Source organism: Mytilinidion resinicola, assembly GCF_010093595.1.
Source record: "Mytilinidion resinicola strain CBS 304.34 unplaced genomic scaffold BDZ99scaffold_11, whole genome shotgun sequence".
NCBI lineage: Eukaryota > Fungi > Ascomycota > Dothideomycetes > Mytilinidiales > Mytilinidiaceae > Mytilinidion > Mytilinidion resinicola.
This window is the reverse complement of record NW_022985447.1, coordinates 161,255-179,031: the sequence shown is the minus strand read 5'-3', so window position 1 is coordinate 179,031 and position 17,777 is coordinate 161,255. Positions and strand designations below refer to the sequence as shown.

General features: G+C 53.0%; 8 protein-coding genes across 8 annotated transcripts; 4 read left to right on the top strand and 4 right to left on the bottom strand.

Annotated features, from left to right (window-relative positions):
• Positions 1-648: 648 nt before the first annotated feature.
• BDZ99DRAFT_521232 (kinase-like protein) lies at positions 649-2,597 on the top strand (the record flags this gene model as incomplete). The annotated part of the gene is made up of 2 exons (XM_033725609.1): positions 649-1,331; positions 1,397-2,597. 2 exons carry the CDS (start codon positions 649-651, stop codon positions 2,595-2,597), a joined length of 1,884 nt encoding a protein of 627 aa, XP_033575698.1.
• Positions 2,598-3,796: 1,199 nt separating this feature from the next.
• BDZ99DRAFT_521231 (uncharacterized protein) lies at positions 3,797-5,503 on the bottom strand (the record flags this gene model as incomplete). Its single annotated transcript, XM_033725608.1, has 1 exon — positions 3,797-5,503. One exon carries the CDS (start codon positions 5,501-5,503, stop codon positions 3,797-3,799), a length of 1,707 nt encoding a protein of 568 aa, XP_033575697.1.
• A 1,744-nt stretch (positions 5,504-7,247) lies between these two features.
• BDZ99DRAFT_499150 (uncharacterized protein) lies at positions 7,248-7,998 on the bottom strand (the record flags this gene model as incomplete). Its single annotated transcript, XM_033723626.1, has 2 exons — positions 7,248-7,697; positions 7,882-7,998. 2 exons carry the CDS (start codon positions 7,996-7,998, stop codon positions 7,248-7,250), a joined length of 567 nt encoding a protein of 188 aa, XP_033575696.1.
• Positions 7,999-8,808: 810 nt separating this feature from the next.
• Positions 8,809-10,947, top strand: BDZ99DRAFT_38472 (uncharacterized protein). The gene is made up of 5 exons (XM_033715394.1): positions 8,809-9,234; positions 9,284-9,819; positions 9,870-9,998; positions 10,071-10,697; positions 10,746-10,947. Exons 1-5 carry the CDS (start codon positions 9,108-9,110, stop codon positions 10,773-10,775), a joined length of 1,449 nt encoding a protein of 482 aa, XP_033575695.1. The 5' UTR covers positions 8,809-9,107; the 3' UTR covers positions 10,776-10,947.
• Positions 10,948-11,448: 501 nt separating this feature from the next.
• Positions 11,449-13,319, top strand: BDZ99DRAFT_418130 (ArfGap-domain-containing protein). Its single transcript, XM_033716846.1, has 4 exons — positions 11,449-11,541; positions 11,669-11,737; positions 11,923-12,681; positions 12,773-13,319. The coding sequence occupies exons 1-4, from the start codon at positions 11,500-11,502 to the stop codon at positions 13,154-13,156; spliced, it is 1,254 nt and encodes a 417-aa protein (XP_033575694.1). The 5' UTR covers positions 11,449-11,499; the 3' UTR covers positions 13,157-13,319.
• Positions 13,320-13,495: 176 nt separating this feature from the next.
• Positions 13,496-14,265, bottom strand: BDZ99DRAFT_571626 (phosphatases II; the record flags this gene model as incomplete). The annotated part of the gene is made up of 2 exons (XM_033728110.1): positions 13,496-14,065; positions 14,218-14,265. 2 exons carry the CDS (start codon positions 14,263-14,265, stop codon positions 13,496-13,498), a joined length of 618 nt encoding a protein of 205 aa, XP_033575693.1.
• A 1-nt stretch (position 14,266) lies between these two features.
• On the bottom strand, positions 14,267-14,735 carry BDZ99DRAFT_38377 (uncharacterized protein). Its single transcript, XM_033715346.1, has one exon. It carries the CDS (start codon positions 14,647-14,649, stop codon positions 14,401-14,403), a length of 249 nt encoding a protein of 82 aa, XP_033575692.1. The 5' UTR covers positions 14,650-14,735; the 3' UTR covers positions 14,267-14,400.
• Positions 14,736-15,626: 891 nt separating this feature from the next.
• On the top strand, positions 15,627-17,202 carry BDZ99DRAFT_488659 (uncharacterized protein; the record flags this gene model as incomplete). Its single annotated transcript, XM_033722925.1, has 4 exons — positions 15,627-15,776; positions 15,836-15,983; positions 16,038-16,546; positions 16,630-17,202. 4 exons carry the CDS (start codon positions 15,627-15,629, stop codon positions 17,200-17,202), a joined length of 1,380 nt encoding a protein of 459 aa, XP_033575691.1.
• Positions 17,203-17,777: the final 575 nt, after the last annotated feature.

Below are 17,777 nucleotides of genomic sequence, written 5' to 3'. Positions count from 1 at the left end.
GGACTTCATTATGACACCCTTCTAATTCGTAATAGAATCACGTAGAGCCTCTACCGGATCTATAGAACAATACCCGCGTACAATAGCTTCAACTTCTTCCTCCACACTACCCGGTGTCCACAGCCGAGACCACCGAACGCCTTTCCCGTATACTCAGGCATAGCATCTTATTCGGCAGACTCCGCAATCGAAGACTGAGTCCAACACCCATCCTGCCGAGATGGTCCTTTCTCCTCGGGACGGGTGTAGCGCCAATTTGAACAGAGCGGAATTAGAGCATGACAGAGGATCTTCTGAGGGCGAAGCTGCGCCAGGCACAGCTCTATCTTCAGATGTGCGCGAGGAGCTTTTAGTTCTATCACGCAAGCATCACTACATTTTGGACGTACCAATCGTTGGAGCGAGCCACCTGTGGGGAACTACTGATGAAATGAACTTACACCAACCTGTACTCTCCCGGGTCCGCCGAGGTCGTGAGTGTTATTTCAGCTTCATCGAGAATTAAGTCTTTTTTGTCATTTCGCTGAACTACAGAGTAACTTTAGCTAAGCCGTACAAGGAGAGGTCGTGACAGCACCCGAAAGTTATTTCAGCTTCATCAAGTACTATGTCGTATACGAAAGTTTTTCACCGTGGAGCCCTCTGGACATGTTAGCTTTGTTATCAGAAAACCAGCTGCTTAAGCTAGAGTACGATCTCCATGCTGAACTCCTGTTACGCGAACAGGGGAACCCCCCAGCTTCGCTTGCCCGCGAAGATATCCCATGGTGTGAGCGATATCAATGCCTAGCCATGATGATGATGCGCGGTCTGTCCGATCTAGACCTCTACAAACTCCAAATACTTTATGCGGAGGAACTCGATCGGCGTCAAAACTGCGACTGGAGGGTGAGACACTTGGTTGAGTACCCTCGAATTCGCCTTTTTAGGCGGAACATGTCGCCTCTGCTCCTTGACAACTGGTGGTCAATCTGGAGTGATCTTTTGGGGTATGCAAAACAAACATCGATGCACATGCAGCCTATATGCCACTCGAAAGCTTTCCCAGTTTCTATGTCTGCAAACGGCTCGAGTAGTAACATTTCGTTGCTTCCCCAGTTGGAAACGGCCGAATCAGCATTAATTTCTGGAAAAAGCAGTCAATCGGAAACTTTTCGTACGAACATTGGACCAGAAAGCGGAGAGCATCTCGATTTTCCATATGGAGCTTCCAAGAGATCTAGCTCCAGTAGCTTTGTCACAGCCAAATCGTCCGCAGCAAGTGGGAGCTTCTACACCGCTTCTGGAGGGACAAGTCTACGAACCTTAAGCCAGCTCAGTATGATGCAAGAGTACGTTGGTTGATCATTCGCCCTGTGTTCTTCCATATCAGGGCTTATATTGATCGACTCCGCAGGAATAGCCAGTATGCTGCGCTCTTGCAGTCCATAGGTCTTTTACCTGTGGACGCTTCCACGGAGAAGGACTGGTGTGGGAGAGGGCAACATGCAGAATTCAGAACGAATGAAAAGGATAAGCTTCAAAAAATCTTGAAGCGTCAAAAACTTCTTGGATCCACCCCGAACGCGGTAGTGGAGAGCGTAAAATGCCGGCGAATTCTTCTTGCTCGAAAAACCGTCAACTGCAATGAAAGATTCACCAGAGAGATGGCAATCCAAGAAGTTGCGCACCTCCAGAAACTCAGACATTTACACATAATCCAAGTTGTTGGCACATATGTCATGGAGACCGAACTAGCTATTCTGCTATACCCTGTTGCCGATTTCAATCTGGAAAGATTTATGCAATCAGCTCGTGGAATTTATGGCGATGGTCTCTTGCCTCACTTTTCTGAACACAAGGAATTGAAGGCAGCGCATCGTGCTCTTTTCGGCTCCTTTCGATGTCTATCCAACGCAATGAAATACATTCACGGGAACATAACAAAGCACATGGACATTAAACCGCAGAACATCCTTGTGCGAAAACTTCGACAAGATCAACAGTCCGGCTTGTTGTACAACGCGTACAACGCGTACAGAGTATATATTGCCGACTTTGGCATCGCAAGGTCATATAATACACACACGGATTCGGAAACAGAAGGCCCGACGATGTTCACAAGAAAGTACGCCGCGCCTGAGGTAGTTGATAGGGACAGACGTGGGCTGGCTGCGGACGTTTTCTCCATGGGCTGCGTCTTTGCAGAGATCCTAGATGTAATAGCTCCTCCATGGGAGCGTGGGGGGCGAGCTGACCGCAGCCCACGACAACGCCTCGAATCTGTCAGAAAGTCAAATGAGTATGGAGATTTGTCTTACCAAGCCAACATTCCTCAAGTGCAGGAATGGCTCCTTACTCTTCTACCCGAGACGTCATTCTATCCTCATTTTCCAGTAGACCTCTTGTGTCCTGTTGTGGTATCGATGCTCAATATCAATCCATCAGATCGCCCAAGCGCAGAAAGCGTTGCCACAAGCTTCGGGGCCTCCGAAACCTGTTGTTCCGACTCGACAGAGCCCGAGTCTCTTGAAGTTATGCCTGATGAATCCACTAGTCCGGATGCTGATAGTAAAGTGCGTTATGGCCTCAAGCGTCTCGGAATAATCAAGGAGTAGCCCGCCTAGGATATAAATTTTCTGCGCCGCCGTAGGACGAGACTAGCTACGACATCCATATCTCAACTCACATTCATCCGTTGAGGTCTACGAAATACCATAACACCGTCGGCGCATAATACTTTCTATCACGCTCTATGTAGAAGTATTACAAGCGATAAAGATATTCGAAGGAGGGATCGGGGACTAGCCTAAAAGACGTACCCAAACGCGTGGTAAACCGATCAAGAAGCTGAGGAAGGTGGGAGAGACCACTCTTGGAGAGTGTAGCGGGGATGGCGTCAATCGCGAGGAAAAGCGTCGTTCGAAAGGCTGCAGAGCGCTAACCTGCTTGGCCTCCCAAAGTCAACAGTTAGAGCATCGTTATAGTATATATGGGTTGCCACGCCGTCGGCTGAGCATGAAAGTCTAGCTCAATTGATCTTCTTTGCATGTATCTTCTAGCTTGTGGGATGTAGCACATCTGGCGCTTTCCAAAGTCTTCTCGATAGCTTCAGCAACTTTCTCTTTCCCAGTGATATCAACGCAGCTCTTGCCAAGCCCTATCCGTTTGAAGTCATGACAAAGGACCGGATAAGCCTGATTGTTCCACTTTCTCCTCAATCGTTTAAGATTTGGATAACACAGTGCACACGCCTTTGCAAGTCTTACAGTTTTCATTAGGTCTCCAAGGCAATAGCGGCGCGAAAATGTCGCCACTAACGTCGTGAGCAAATGCGATTCCATGATCTCCGCAGAGGTTCTTGATATACTCGAACTTACGACCCCATAGGCGCGCTCGTCCCTTGACGCGGCTACACCGTAACGTCAGGTCGCCGCCGCCCAGCTCGAATCTCTTCAAATTTGTGGTTCCGACGAGATATTTGGCATGGCGCTCAGGACCTCTCGCATAGATGCGCTGCCCAGGTGGCTTTGTCTGAGTACGAAGAAGGTGATAGTCGGGAAATGAATATTTGGTTCGGGCCAGTGGGAATTCCAGCACCCATGGTCTTCGTAACATTCTCCTGTCAGTTCTCCAATCTTAACATCAAGTTTCTGGAGGTTGGGCATCCTAAAGAGAGAGTGTAAATCCTTGAATCGCGAGAAAAGCTCGTCGTGATCTGCATAGTGGGCATTTGCATGGACACTTACATGGTATCGGATCTCGCGAATGTTAGGGAGACTTCAAAGGTTCATACGAGATGAGTCGTCGTCCTCGTCTAGCTCTGGGATCTCCCAAGTAGACCATCTGAAATTGTAGACTTCCTTGCCAAGTCTCGGATCGACATATCCTTCTGCTTCTTTTCGAAGTTCCGCGATTTCGAATGCTTTTGATCCATCTGGGCCCCAATTCTGTCGCATTGGCCCGGAGTGATGGATTCGCTGGGTGTTTCTGTAGTACCAGTACTCCTCGATGCCATATGTTTCAGGATGTCTTCCACCATCGGCGAATCCGATTTGCAATTGCTCGGCTCGTCGCAGTGGCACCCGAGATCATAAATGAACGAGATTCCCAGCTCTTCGCAGAGCTGCTGGACCGGATCAAAGACATCGTTCTCCCACGCTCCATAGCTGTTCAGATGGCGGCCTAGAATGAGTCTCTTAAGATTTTTTGCTGCACCGCTCATAAGATAGTCACAGATGCGCGGCAGTACTTGATGAGGCTCCCACTGGTATGATACAGAACCGCAAAAGGTGTCGGTGATCTCCAGGTCCTCCAAATTCGGTGGCAGAATCCGACTTAATTTATCATTGGTACTCTTATTCCAGCCTAACAAAATCGCAAGAGGAATTGCCAATGTTTTCAAGGCTTTGAAATGATTGAGCGCAGGGACACTACTTCCTACGGCATAAGGAGGGTCACCATAAACATACTCTCCTCCGTTTACTGTAGCCGACATACGTAGAACCTGGAGGTGGTCTTGAAGGGGCTCAAATCCGTCACCGAAATTCAGTTCATGGTCTGGTAAACACCCGAATATAAGCCAGCAGGGATATTTGAGTTCGTCAGGAGCTTCGTAGTTCAAGTTTCCTACTCCCCAAAAGTCATACTCAAGCTCCTGGAGATTGGGCAAAGCTGCCAGTAATTGTCGCATACCGGGCACGCTGAGATGACTTTGCCTTAGAATGAGTGTGGTGATAGTCGGGACCTCCATGTTTGACTGAGGCCAGCGGAAGGGCGACAATACGTAGTCTGGATCAGGGTTGACCAGAGTTTGTTCTACATGCAAAGTGTACCACTCGGACACCTCCCTAACCTTGGTCTCAATCTTTTGGAGATCCGGTACGCCGAATAGCCAAAATCCGTCCTGAAGCGGAGTGAAATACTCGGGCAAATTGCTTATCTCACGAATTCTTAGAAGATGCGGAAAACACGCGGTAGATGAGCGAATCGCCTGGAGAGCCTCAAACATCCTGCCGATGAAGGTTCGCTGTTTTGAGCGTGAGCGGAGGAAGGATACCTCAAGTATTTCGATCTTCGAAAGCCGGCACAGTGCCATTGCGACTAGTGCATCCGGGTCGCCATCCTTTACTGCCTGGATCCATTCTTGCGGGTTGGGGAGTTTGGCCCATATGATCAAGTTGCGAATCAACTCAAGATCGTTACCATCAATATCGGGAGTCTCTTTCCCTTTTCTCGATTCGTCCCAGTCGCAGTCAAAATTATCGAAGTGAGCTTTCTTGACGCGTGCACCTAGCTCAGATCTTCGAATCACGGTACGGAGAAAGGTCCACACGGGCGCGTTTCGGGCATTTGTGTACTTGGTATAGCGGACGGCAGGGTTTTGGTAGAGTCGTGGAGAGACGACAGAATGGAACTCCTTGGAGACACGACAGAGGCAGGCGAGGTCTGATTGGCTGGGAAGGAGATCAAGGATGGAGTAGACGATCTCAACGGGAATGAACAGACCGCTGAAGGTTGACATTTTTTGGACTTTGGACCCTTATTAGCTTTGTAAAAGAAGGTGGTGTTCAGAATGTGCTTGAGGTAGGCAACAGAAGGTGAGATGCGTGTCCAGATGTCACGTGATCAACCACATCCAAACAGCCAAGTGCGGGACAAACTATCTGTGAGGGAATGAAGAACACGTAAATTAAAAATGACTGGACATTTTGATTAAATGGGACAGGAATGATAGACGAACCAATGAAATATAGACGTCTCTAGGGAGAACATCATGATCCATGATATTTTACTTAGGTATCCACGCTTCGACGAAACGAGGTTTGTGCGAATGCCTCAAGCCATGGGATATTATCTTGAAGTATTTTTGAGCTGTTACAATGACGAACACACAAGCCGACTAGCCATTTCCACGCGCCTACAGTTACAGTATCCGACCCTGCCTTGTTCCCCTCACCTCGAATCAATGGAGCACACTGCTTATGTCTACCAGTATCACATCCCAACAGCCTCATCAGCTCCGCAACCATAGTCCCATCGTGTCTTCGTCCCTTGAGACGGATCAATCTCATCAATCTACTAGCCTCATGACTACGGCTACACAAGCTGTCTCGACGGGAATTCTGAATACGTCTAGAATCGAGACTTCCTTATGTTCTCATGGGAAGTTAGTCCGACTCGACCCTCACCGTCTCAAAGACCCAGCATTGAGTGTGACCAAGCCCCTCCCTTACGTGAGATAGACACCTCGTGGAGCTGACTTGATAGGAATACTGCATATAGATATCAGTAAGAGCAGCCAACGCCGCGAGAGCACAACGGAATTTTCGCTTGTCCCATCATAAGACATGCTTGATTTGGTGTTAAGAGGATGAAACGGACTATATAGCCGAGTTTCATAATGGGTAAATGGATGAATGTTCGATCTTGATTTTCGATGCGCCCGGCATGCATGCAGACTCCCTGTCTGCAGGGTACTTCCGTGGTTCCACAGCATGAGGAAATCTCCGCGAGCGATAAGGACAGTCGACATATGGAACGGTGTCCACGGTTGCTGCCGACCCAGGTGCAGAGTCATTCTTTGTACATTCTTGCTTACTTTTCCAAAATGAGAGAGGGGGAAGGATAGAGAGAAGTTGGCGGGATAGAGATTAAGAATGACGTCTGGAGACCGAACTTTAATGTCCCATTTATACGAACCTCCCGAGGTCGAGTTTCAAAAAAGGGGCAGAAATGAGATCGACCAGATCTGCGATCACGCTGTTTGCTTACTTGATGCAGCGTTGAACAGCATATCTTCATATGCCTTATCGCAACGCTATCCACGTCAGCCTCTTAACTTCTAACTACCAGAATTGTAAGCAACATGCCACATCCACAGCCACAGCCGCTGTCAGACGCAAGTGCAATGCTGGAAGAGCTTAGCACATGAAAGTTTGCGAAGTCGTGCCGTCGATCTTCAATAGCGGCACGCCGGCAGACGGCTGCTAAGCAGCCACTCAGACGCCGCAAGCTCTAAACCTTGAATTCTCCAATATTTACCTCTTGCTCGAGCGAGTCGGGCCCGAAAATTGAGGAGACTTTGCACAACATCGAGAATGACATTGATAGACATAGGGAGCGCTGTGAGATATATAATAACGATGCCCCGTCTGCCTGCCCGAAGCAGCTCCCCAGAATTCGTGCCGCCTCCTGATGATGCAATGAGCGACACGGCGGGCGGGAGGCGAGACGTCTGTGCCAGGACATGCCATCATGCAGCGCCACTACCGTTTCTCAACGCGGCTTGGCGGCGTGAGTGGTGGAGATGAGGCTGGCGCTGCGGCCCTCAGGCGCTGCTTGCGGACAGCGGGTCCCCGCTTGGGGGCTGCTGCGGCGCGAGCGTGGCCGGAAACATGCTGGAGAGAGCCCTTGAGCCTCGAAACTGCACGGGCTGCGCGGCGGGCCTGTGAGAGCCCTGTCGACGAATCAAGGTCAGTCGCAATGCGAAAGTCAAACGCCATGGCGGCCTGCGAGACGGCCTTCTGGAAGAGCAGCCGAACACGTCGCCGGCGAGACGCCCACATGTGTAGGACGACGCTCGATGGGGGAGTTGGTGTGTTTCGACGAGTCGCTGGTGGTTGAATTGGGCGCTCCTGAGTCGAGGACCGCTGAGGGCTGCCCTCAAACGGGACATGGCCTTCACGCTCAATCGAATCCGGCGCTGCTCCTGGCTCCTGCAGCACGCAGAGCTGGCAGCGAAAGAAGTCTGCATGATACCCAGGTGCCGGTGCATTCTCGAGCATCCTCGTGGCAAGCATGTATATATAGAATGCTGCTAAGGCCCTTGGCCCTTATCGCCAGATGTCAGGCTGCTCTCCGGCAGTACAGGCTCTCGCAGCACCAGGTCTTCGGGGTTACCTTTGGTGGTGTGGTGTGGGTGGCTAACTGCATCATCTGCATCATGCCTGCGGGTGCAGGGAGGAGGATACGAGCGTGTTCTAAAATTGCCGTGTGATCAGCAGCACCGACGACCATGTTGCCCAGCTATCACGAGCGTCCTCCCGTCCCAAGTCTTCCCCTCTTGAAACGCTCTTTGTGCTCCATACACTCTCGCTTTTGCTTGGATTTTCCTTCTTTGCGCGCCCTGGAGTCTGCTGCAGCAGCCGCGGGACGACGCCCACATTCGCTTTATCTTTCAGTGCGACCCTGACGGGCTTCAATCGCGGGGCCTTATCTTCTCCGCACGCCCCGTCGCCGTGCTCGAGCCGGCTGTCCTGGTGTGTGAAGCGTTGGTGGACAGCGAATCGCCCCGGCCACTTCGTCCACACCAGCCATTTTGAACGTCACCGTCGCGTTGCCGGAGTCGTCGACGCAGCATTCAACGGCATTCTTCTTCCGCCCACGCTCCTGGCATCCGCAGGCTCCACTGCATTCCTACCACCGACCCACGCCTCCGCGGTTCCCTCGTGGACCGTCGTGACAGCGTCCTCATTACCAGCATTGCTGCGGTGCTTGCTGCGGGACCGCCGGACAGATCACGCTGCGCCGGAGAGCCAGGCAGTCGATGCGCAGGAGCAGCATTGGCAATCTCGGCGGCGGCTGGCACGGCCTGTTTCGACGCAGGGGCTCCCCGGCCCCTCGGTGTTAAGCCCGTCCAACAAGGAACAGCGTCCGTGCTCCAAACTCCTTCCACCTTTTCCTGCAGCACCCTCCACCCTCCCCGTCAACACCACCACCACCACCACCCATTCACTCGCCCGTCGCCGTCACCCCGCCTTCCGTGCAGCTCACCGAGCGCAGAGGCAGGACGCAATGCTAACCTCGTCGTCTTAATCAGTCAATCTTACCCCACGCTGTGCACACAACCGCACCGCGCTGCCGGGCTCCCTGGCTCCTGGACTACCGCATCCTCGACATCAGCTGTTCGCATATTGGCCTGTCAATTGACGACTCACCGCCTTCGACACCCCGTGGCACCCGGCCACTGTCCACGGGTCGCGGATCCGCCTTCACACCACGAATAATCCTTCACTCGCCTTCTCGCGACGGTTGTCAACAACCCCACAATCCTGCTTGGCGGAGTCTTGGAAGACTCATCTATACCGAACCTTGCCCACCAACGCGCTTGCTCTGACGGCTACACCATGCATAGCTTGATCACGCCCGTCTTGGCCCTTGTGCTCGCCATTGTGTTCGTGCGGCCTGCCGCCGCCGACGCTTTATTCCAGAGCTATTGCTCTTCGGAGAACACTGGATCTGACAGCGACGCAAGTATGTAAAGCAGTTTCTGCCTCAATCACGTCTACTAACAACAGCCCAGAGTTCTGGACATGGCAGTCCAACGGCTGGTGCCACGACCAGTGCGTCTCTAGCTACGCTTTCGCTATCGTCCAAGGGAACAACTGCTGGTGCTCTAATTACGTGCCCGCGGATACGACATCTGTCAGCAACTGCAATGTGAATTGCCCAGGATACCCAGACGAGCAATGCGGCAACGAAGCGGACGGCTTGTTCGGCTACGTCGCATTGAACAATAAACCTTCCGGAACCCTGGGAGCAGCTGGCAGTACCAGCAGCAGCGCTATGGTCAGTACATCCCAACTTACTACTGCCATCCCTTCTTCAGCTGCCATTTCTACGCCCACACCGGAGGTTGGTGCTCCTTCTCTTCCCACCTTGACATCTCCTATCTCTTCATATCCCTCCAAGACGCAGGCGTCGTCGTTCTCGCAACAGCCATCCAAGCCCACGCATAAATCTCCATCACCATCAACTTTCCTGATCATACGCTCAACTTCGCTGGTGATTGTTTCATCTTTCGTTGTCCTGTCAACGTACCTTACTATTCCATTTGTGGTTTGCTTTTCACCCCATCTCTTGCGCTTCTTTTCTGATTCATTGTGTAGAGTTCTTCGGCTCCGCCAAGCTCTTCTTCCCCACAGTCTCACGATGACCCAGAGACTGTTTTCCGAACAGTCACTGAAACACCATCGCAAGCTGTATCCTCGGCAGTTCTTGTATCTTCGACAGTCATTGTATGCTAGTTTTCTTTGATATCCTACTAGCCGCCACAGCTTTGTTAGTTCTCTGGCTAACATCTGAACTAGTCGTCATCATCATCATCTTCAGCGCAGAAGACCTCGGTTGCCCCTTCCACCACCACCCAAGCACCAAGCAGCAGCACCACCTCCTCTGCTACATCTTGGACGCCTACCCCAATCACGAGTGTTCAGATTGTTACTGTCAGCGGAAGCGTAGTAACCAAGACGGTCACTGGCATGTCGACGCAGCCAGCCGAGATCGTACAAAAGAAGCACTCTACCTCTGGAGGAGCTATCGCCGGTGCTGTGATTGGATCGCTTGCTGGCCTCGCCTTAGTTGGCGCATTGCTGTTTTGGTTCTTCTTCTGGCGAAAGCGACAGTCAGACAAGACCAAGGATTCGGAGGCCGCGGGAAATCCGCCACAAAGAAACACGAGCACAATGAGCCGGACTGGCCTCCTGGGGAAGTCGGAAAAGCCGTCTTATCCTCCAGTGATAACGAACCTCAAGCGTAGCAGTACGCAAGCACTGGATCAGTCAGCCTCGATCAGCCCGGCGTCCGACAGGCGTAACAGCCGGCCGCTATTCTACGACCAGCGCCTCAATCCCTCGGCGCTCATGGACCTGGACAACGGCAGTCACACAAGTATACTTACCATCGAGGACAACCGTGACTACACCAGGACGCTCAATGTGAGATCTACTAGTAGCTACTAGCTTCCAAATGCTAATTTAATTCAGGTCCGAAATCCTGATCCGTCGAATCCCTGAGGTCTTCGCCTTTGGCACCACTTTACTCTTCTACCTCACCCATTGAATTGAGCATGTCTTAGCATTGGCGTATCGGCGTTGTTTTTTGCATTCAGCATGGCTGGTGGTGTTATTTTGGGACGGCGGACTTTAGATCATTTGCCTCTCATGCACGGAACATGGATTCTCGAGAGCAAACACTTATGACCGGCAACAGCAACAAGTTGCAGATAACTTGTATTGTACATTTTCCTTTCATCACATTACATTGTAACGCACGTCACGTACATAAGGCAGGAATGGTGGGACGGCGTACTTCATCTTGGGGACTTGAAGTGGTCATGCATGAGTATTGGAGGTTTACTCAGTACCAAGGGGGAGATGCAACTGCAGAGAGACAAAATGATGGACCTCTTGCGTTAAAAGCAGCTATGGGAGTTGCCTTGTACAGGCCTAGTAAACATAATGCAAAGATCGATTTGAACTTTCTCGTTCTTGATTTACGACCTCTACTTCCAACTGGCATGGGTGCTTCTACCTAGATTGGACCCAATTGATTTCTAACGCTTGAACAAATCTGACCACAGAATTACTGCGATTTAGGCTTTAGAAGGTGTCTATAAATCTCTAGGCGCTTTGGGCTTATCCAAATGACACACAGACCACCTCGTCTCGAAACCTCCCATCTCCACAGCGTCACTCCTTGGGCGCGTGCGTACCGACGCCCAAACCAACACCCGTCACCATGAGCAAGATGTGGGAAGTTGACCCTGAGACGAGGAGTAAGGTGTGTGTTCCACTTGTCCTGCGAAGAAGTCTCTCGGAGCTTGAAATGCGGCACCCAGATCGCAGCCCAAGGACAGCCCACAGGGTGACATCTCAAACACACGTGCTGACTACCGTTCTCTCTGTAGCTACTCGAGATCCAGAAGGAAAATAAGAACAATGTCTGCGTCGATTGTAATGCGCCGAGCCCACAATGGGTATGGCAACCTCTCTTCTGCTGCCCCTCCTGACCATACACCGCAACACTACATCCTCTCCGCGTACAAGCTCCGCTGAGAGGGGATGATATACACCTCCAATGGCCGTGTTGACCTCTCAGTGTGATACTACAATAGCAGACTAAGCCTCGAGTCTTGCAGCGCCATGCTAACCTCCCTCTCAGGCCTCTCCCAAACTCGGCGTCTTCATGTGCCTCTCCTGTAGCGGCGTCCACCGCGGACTAGGCGTGCACATCTCCTTCGTGCGCTCCATCACCATGGACGCCTTCAAGCCCGCCGAGCTCGACCGCATGGCCGCCGGCGGCAACAAGCCCTTCCAAGACTTCTTCAACGCGCACGCCTCCAACAAAGCCGAATCGCGCACTTTCGACGCCTCCTCCATCAGCGAGCGCTATGACAGCTACGCCGGCGACGAGTGGAAGGAGCGCCTAACGGCCAAGGTCGAGGGCCGCGAGTACGACGCCTCGAACCTCCCGAAGCGCGTCAAGAAGGATAAAGAGCCGGCACCAACGCCGCTAAGTGGACGCGCTTCGGCAGCTGGGAGCAGGAGCCATACGCCGCTCTCTCGCACACGCCCAACAGATGTTTCCGGGCTCCCCGCGCGGTCTGGGTCGCCGGCGCTCGGGACCAGCTCGCTGGGTGCGTCGAAGAAGGTGCAGAATGAGGCTTTCTTTGCGCGCAAGGGGCAGGAGAACGACAGCCGTCGTGCGGATCTGCCGCCTTCGCAGGGCGGGAAGTACGCGGGCTTTGGCAGCGAGCCTGCGGGGTGGAAGAACGAGAATCCTGATGCGCCGCCCGCTATCGACGACTTCCAGAAAGATCCCATTGCGGCGCTGACGAAGGGGTTTGGGTGGCTAGGTGCTACAGTGGGGAAGGGCGCGAAGACGGGTTATGAAGGGTGGGTTAAGCCGGGGGTGCAGAAGGTAAGAACACCTTTCTTCCGATCTCTACACCTGTCCAGCTTGTCTATGATACCACAAACTTGCTTCTACAGAATGCTAACCCCCCCTCCAGCTCTCCGAAGCCGACCTCGCCGCCCAAGCCCGCCAAACAGCCGCCTTGCTCGGCCAGGGTATCCAGCAAGGAACCTCGGCCGCCGCGACGTCCATAAGCCGCTTCGTCGAGGGCGAAGACGACCAGTCCAACACTACGAGACCCGGCCGCAAGGCGCCGGAGAAGAAAGACTTCTGGGACGAGTTCGGCCAAGCCCCCGCGGGCCCACCGCCCAATAAGCGCGACTTCTGGGATGATTTTGCGAATGCGGGTGCGGCGGGCGAACCGGTGGGAGTAGGGGCACGGCAGAAGAGCAAGCCGAGTGGGATCGGCACAGCGGCGATGAAGAAGACGGGTGGTGGGGGAGCTGCGGGGAAGAAGGAGGATGAGTGGGACAACTGGTAGAGCAAGAGATGTTTAGGGGCGTGCTCGGGGTTAGGAGGAGTTTTGGAGTTTTGGCTGGACGGAGGGAAGCATAGGGGATATGAGGTTTTATTGCATGAGAAAGGAGAGGCGTGATGTATGATTAGAAATAGTATTCATCTAAATACAGAGTTTTGACTGTGGGATTTATAGATACCATATGCCAAACACTGATCTCTCGACCCCTCGCCCGTCAAGCTACCGGCGCAGGTACTCATCTCATCTAGCAAACGAGCCCAATATCATCAATACGCAACACCTCCAATCTTCCATCTCAACATCTCAAGCCCCCTCATCGCCCCATCGCCCTTCACCTCACAATCACTCATCCACCCCGGCCTTCCCCAAGACATCCCCAACCCTCCTCGTCCCCTCCAGCTCGCCCTCGCCCACCTCCACCGTCGCCTTCCCACCAACCCCGCTCTCCTCCATAGCTCCCAGCTGCCGCAGGAACCCCGCATTCGGCGCCACCACCGCCCCGCCCCGTGTCAGCTCCTCCAACGCCGCCCTCAGCGTCTTCCCGCGCCGCAGCATCAGATACGCCGCCACGACCGCCAGGCTGCGCGAGATCGCAGCAGAGCAGTGCACAAGCACGACCCCGCCGTCCCGCTCCACCGCATCTATGATCGCGACAGACTGCGCCACCACGGCGGCCATGTCGGCGCTGGCCTTGTCGAGCAGCCCGAGCCGGTGGTACGTGATGGCGGCGGCGGTGGGGTTTGGCGCGGGGGATTTGCCGATGGAGAGGATGTGCGTCACGTGTGCGGAGGTGAGGAAGGGGCCGTTGGAGGTGGCGGAGACGGGGCCGAGGAAGAGGAAGGGGAGGATGCGGGAGACGGAGGCGGGGAGGGGGCGGGAATTCGAGCGGGGGGGGAGGGGGGTGCGGTTGTGCTGGGGGGTGGTTCTTCTTCTTTTTCTTGGCCATTTTAGGGTGGGGGATGGCGAGGGGCGATGTTGAGGAGTTGGTGGCTTTTTGTAGTTTGTTGATTGGGGGTGTGTGATTGAGTGAGTCAGAGACTGGATGAAAGTACGTTATTGCTTACTTGTACGTATGGCGTGAAAGGAGGGAAAGAAGGGGCGGAAGAAGGCATCTTGGTATGAAGGGGAGGGGACTTGAGACATCGATCTGGTAAAGCTGCTACTCGATGTTTCGGGTTACAGCGACGAGCTCATTGTCACGTGACCCTTGTGCTGATACTTACCGATATCGGCAACCATTCCTGATACTATGCTGTCATAAGTCCTCGAAAACAACTGTGCCATACATAATGGTTCACGTGTGCATTTACACTTTGATTTCCTAGTCGTACGTCGCGCTCCGAGCCTAGACGCGAATCTCTTTCGAGAGTAAAGGGGGACCGAGGGAGTCCACTGCATGATACACCAGTCCAGAGTGCTCTGGCTGAGACGGATTCTAGACGAGAGCGAACAGTGATTACTGCGACTAAGAATCTACTCGGACACGAGCCGCGCATCGAAGCTAAATTCTTGTGAGGGGTTTGCCTGTGCTGTGGTAAGCTAGTTTCTCCTATCCACGGGTCCTTGCAGACGCCGCCATCATTGGTTAGCTTTCGTGCTAAATAGTCCACGAATCAATTGAAAGAAATGTCGAAGACCCCAAACCCCACCTAGAACTCGATGCTAATATCGACGTCAGGACTTTGAGAAGTGACGACGGCCGGTCTGCCAATCCCTTTCACGTCAACGTTGGCAATGCTCCGCGATTACGTCCCGTAGGGAGATGTGTGTTGGGGGAGGGGAGATGAATCGACCAGCTGAATGATCTCCCGCATAGCTTCGACGTGTAAGAATGGAGGACTAGAACGTGCGTGTATTCCAGATATCTGATCAAAGTTGCACCTAACGCTACGTCACCTTCAAGTTGATTGTATTTCCGCGGGACCTGAAAATGAAGTGACCGACCCAAGGACGGAATATCATGCGGTTTGGAATCTCTAGACGAGACGACGGTCGCCGCTGATGACACTAATTTCTCAATTCGACCCTGCGATTCGATCCAGGGATGATAGTAAAAGCCGTAGAGTTGTAAGCGTAGATCTTGAAGCATGATTTTGGAAAGGCACGGCGAGTCCAAGACCCGAGCCGCATTTGCTCTTTATTCAAGCGCAAGACATCGTGAGCCTAGCATTCTCGATCAGCCTCCAGGCCCTGATATTCGCTACTTAGCTCGCAGGCCACGGCGGGCCGTACCGTTCCAGGAGCTTCGGAGTGGTGTGATTGCACCAGCGCATGAGCAGGTATCCAGCAACGCCTGCCAATAGTTTTTGCTCTAGAGTAGCGGGCGAAGAGTTGGAGAACTCGCTGCTCTGTTAGAATTCATTACGGTTTCGAGGCTGTGGGAGCAGGTATAAGAGACGCTCTGCAGGACCTTGACGTGAGTATCGAGACCCATTGTGTTCGTGAACTCTTCGTTAAGTTCACATTGCTCACTATGCCGACCATATTCACGCGACCGAACTCCAGCAGAGACCAACCTCAAAAAAGGAAAAGTATATTCCCGCAACTGAACTTCAGCAGAGACCAACCTCAAACGAGGAAAAGCAAAACGAGGAAGACTCAGCTCCAATTTAAAGACTATTTTGTGAGTTTTTATGGTCCATAGTCCGGTATATGAAGGCACGCAGCTCACAAAACGCACAGGTCGGACCGCGAGATCCAGCGAAGCACTCAAAATGGCCGCGAGCAATGCAAATGCATGGCAGTGTCATGCCCAAACTGTTCTTGCCCATATGTTTTTACTCGATTTGGGTAACTGTAGTAACCGCCGTTTCCGTGTGTGTACAAGATCGTATGCATAAGAAGTTGCCGTCATTAAGTCAACACAGCTGACATGTCCCCGCAGTTGCTGTTCACCCTATTGTACTGACTGTACTCGGTATTGTCGTCGGCTTGGCGCTCAACTTTCGAAGCTCGACTGCCTATGAGCGGTACGAAAGTGGACGAAAAGCGTGGGCCGCTTTAACGTCAACATCGCAGAGCCTTGCCCGTGTCATCTGGATGCATACTGAAGTGCGAGGTGGAGAAGATGGAGATGATGAGATTGGAAAGACGGACCTATTGGGAAAGGTGTCGTGCCTGAACCTCATCACGGCCTTTGCCTTTGCGCTCAAGCACAAGCTGCGCTACGAACCCTACACCCATTATGAGGACCTTCAAGAACTTGTCGGCCATCTAGACACTTTCGCAAAGGCAGCCGACTCGGCTGCCACGAGGCAGGATACAAGACGGCACCGCCTCGACCAGTATCTGCGCCTTCCAATGTTGAGAGCGAATCCGCAAGCGGCACTGGGGAAAACATCGCGACCCCTAGGGAGCCTTCCGCTCGAGATCCTCAGTTATATATCGAGATATGTGGACGAGATCTCGAAGAACGGAACCTTCACTCTCGGCATCGCACAGACACAAGCGCTGAATCTTCTAGAAAAATGAACGAGAGCCTGGTAACCTGCGAACGCGTTCTCGACACTCCGATGCCTATTGCGTACTCGATTGCCATCTCGCAGATCACGTGGATCTACGTGCTCACACTGCCGTTCCAGTTGCAGCACATAATGGAATGGACTGCGATACCGGTTAGTATTGTGACGTCGTACATCATCCTCGGAATTGCGCAGATTGGCAACGAGATCGATAATCCGTTTGGCATCGAGGTTAATGACCTGCCCTTGGAGCGCTTCTGCACGCGCATTGCGTCCGACATCACCATTACCACGGCGAACCCACGGCCAGAGGGATTGGAGTTCTTCGAAAGACCGGACAACCCGGTCTTCTTCCCCATGAGCTTCGATGGGTACGATACCTGGTTGGAGAAACACCCAGCAGAGACGTGTGCTGTGCTATTGGCGCGTGCTGGGATGACGAAGACGGCGATGCAACGGAGACAGTCGGCACACAATAAGGTTGAAGAGAGCGATACTGCAACGATGGACACGGGTACGACGTGCCGCGGATCTGACACTGGCACTATCCACGAAAGTAATGCCGCCATGGGTAAAGAAGAGGTTTGATTAGGGGTAGAGCGTTGTTGGCGCTCGGAAGAAGCAAGGAGAGATGTAATGGCACATGAGGGGCTTGAGTAGGGTACATGACGAATTCACGGGTTTTATGAGCCGTTGCAGGAAACATGCGTGATAGGGAGCGCATCGCCTGCTTGGTGCTGTACAGTGTGGTGTTGGTGAAGCCTGGGGGAAGCACTCGGGCAGGGGCTCAGGCCCAGCCAATCAGCCGGGCAAACCCGGAAGCGGGGCAAGGGTCTCGGCTGATGCTTTCGGCCAGCACCCAACGTCATGTCTGCACGTCTTCACATGCCAGCAGGAACAGCGCGACTTGGGAGGGGATGCCATGAGGGTACCTTTCCTCTCATCACGCTTCAAGTTGAAGACGAAGACCGTTTAACTAAACCACCATAGCCTCAATTAGAAGAACTATATACATCGGCATCTGGCATCCTCGGAAAACGCTCCCACTCGCTCCCGCAGCAGAGCCGGGCAGAAGCCGAAGCTCTCCAGCTCAGCTTCCGCTCGCCCTGCACCCATCCCCCATGCCCCAAAGCGACCATAGACCATCTCTCTCCACGCCTGAG

Coding starts and splice junctions, on each gene's coding strand:
- BDZ99DRAFT_38472 (XM_033715394.1), top strand. CDS start 9,108: ATGCATAGCTTGATCACGCCCGTCTTGGCCCTTGTGCTCGCCATTGTG. Junction 9,820..9,869: donor ACCTTACTATTCCATTTGTG/GTTTGCTTTTCA, acceptor TTCATTGTGTAG/AGTTCTTCGGCTCCGCCAAG. Junction 10,698..10,745: donor ACTACACCAGGACGCTCAAT/GTGAGATCTACT, acceptor AATTTAATTCAG/GTCCGAAATCCTGATCCGTC.
- BDZ99DRAFT_418130 (XM_033716846.1), top strand. CDS start 11,500: ATGAGCAAGATGTGGGAAGTTGACCCTGAGACGAGGAGTAAG. Junction 11,542..11,668: donor ACCCTGAGACGAGGAGTAAG/GTGTGTGTTCCA, acceptor TTCTCTCTGTAG/CTACTCGAGATCCAGAAGGA. Junction 12,682..12,772: donor TTAAGCCGGGGGTGCAGAAG/GTAAGAACACCT, acceptor CCCCCCCTCCAG/CTCTCCGAAGCCGACCTCGC.
- BDZ99DRAFT_38377 (XM_033715346.1), bottom strand. CDS start 14,649: ATGCGCGGCTCGTGTCCGAGTAGATTCTTAGTCGCAGTAATCACTGTT.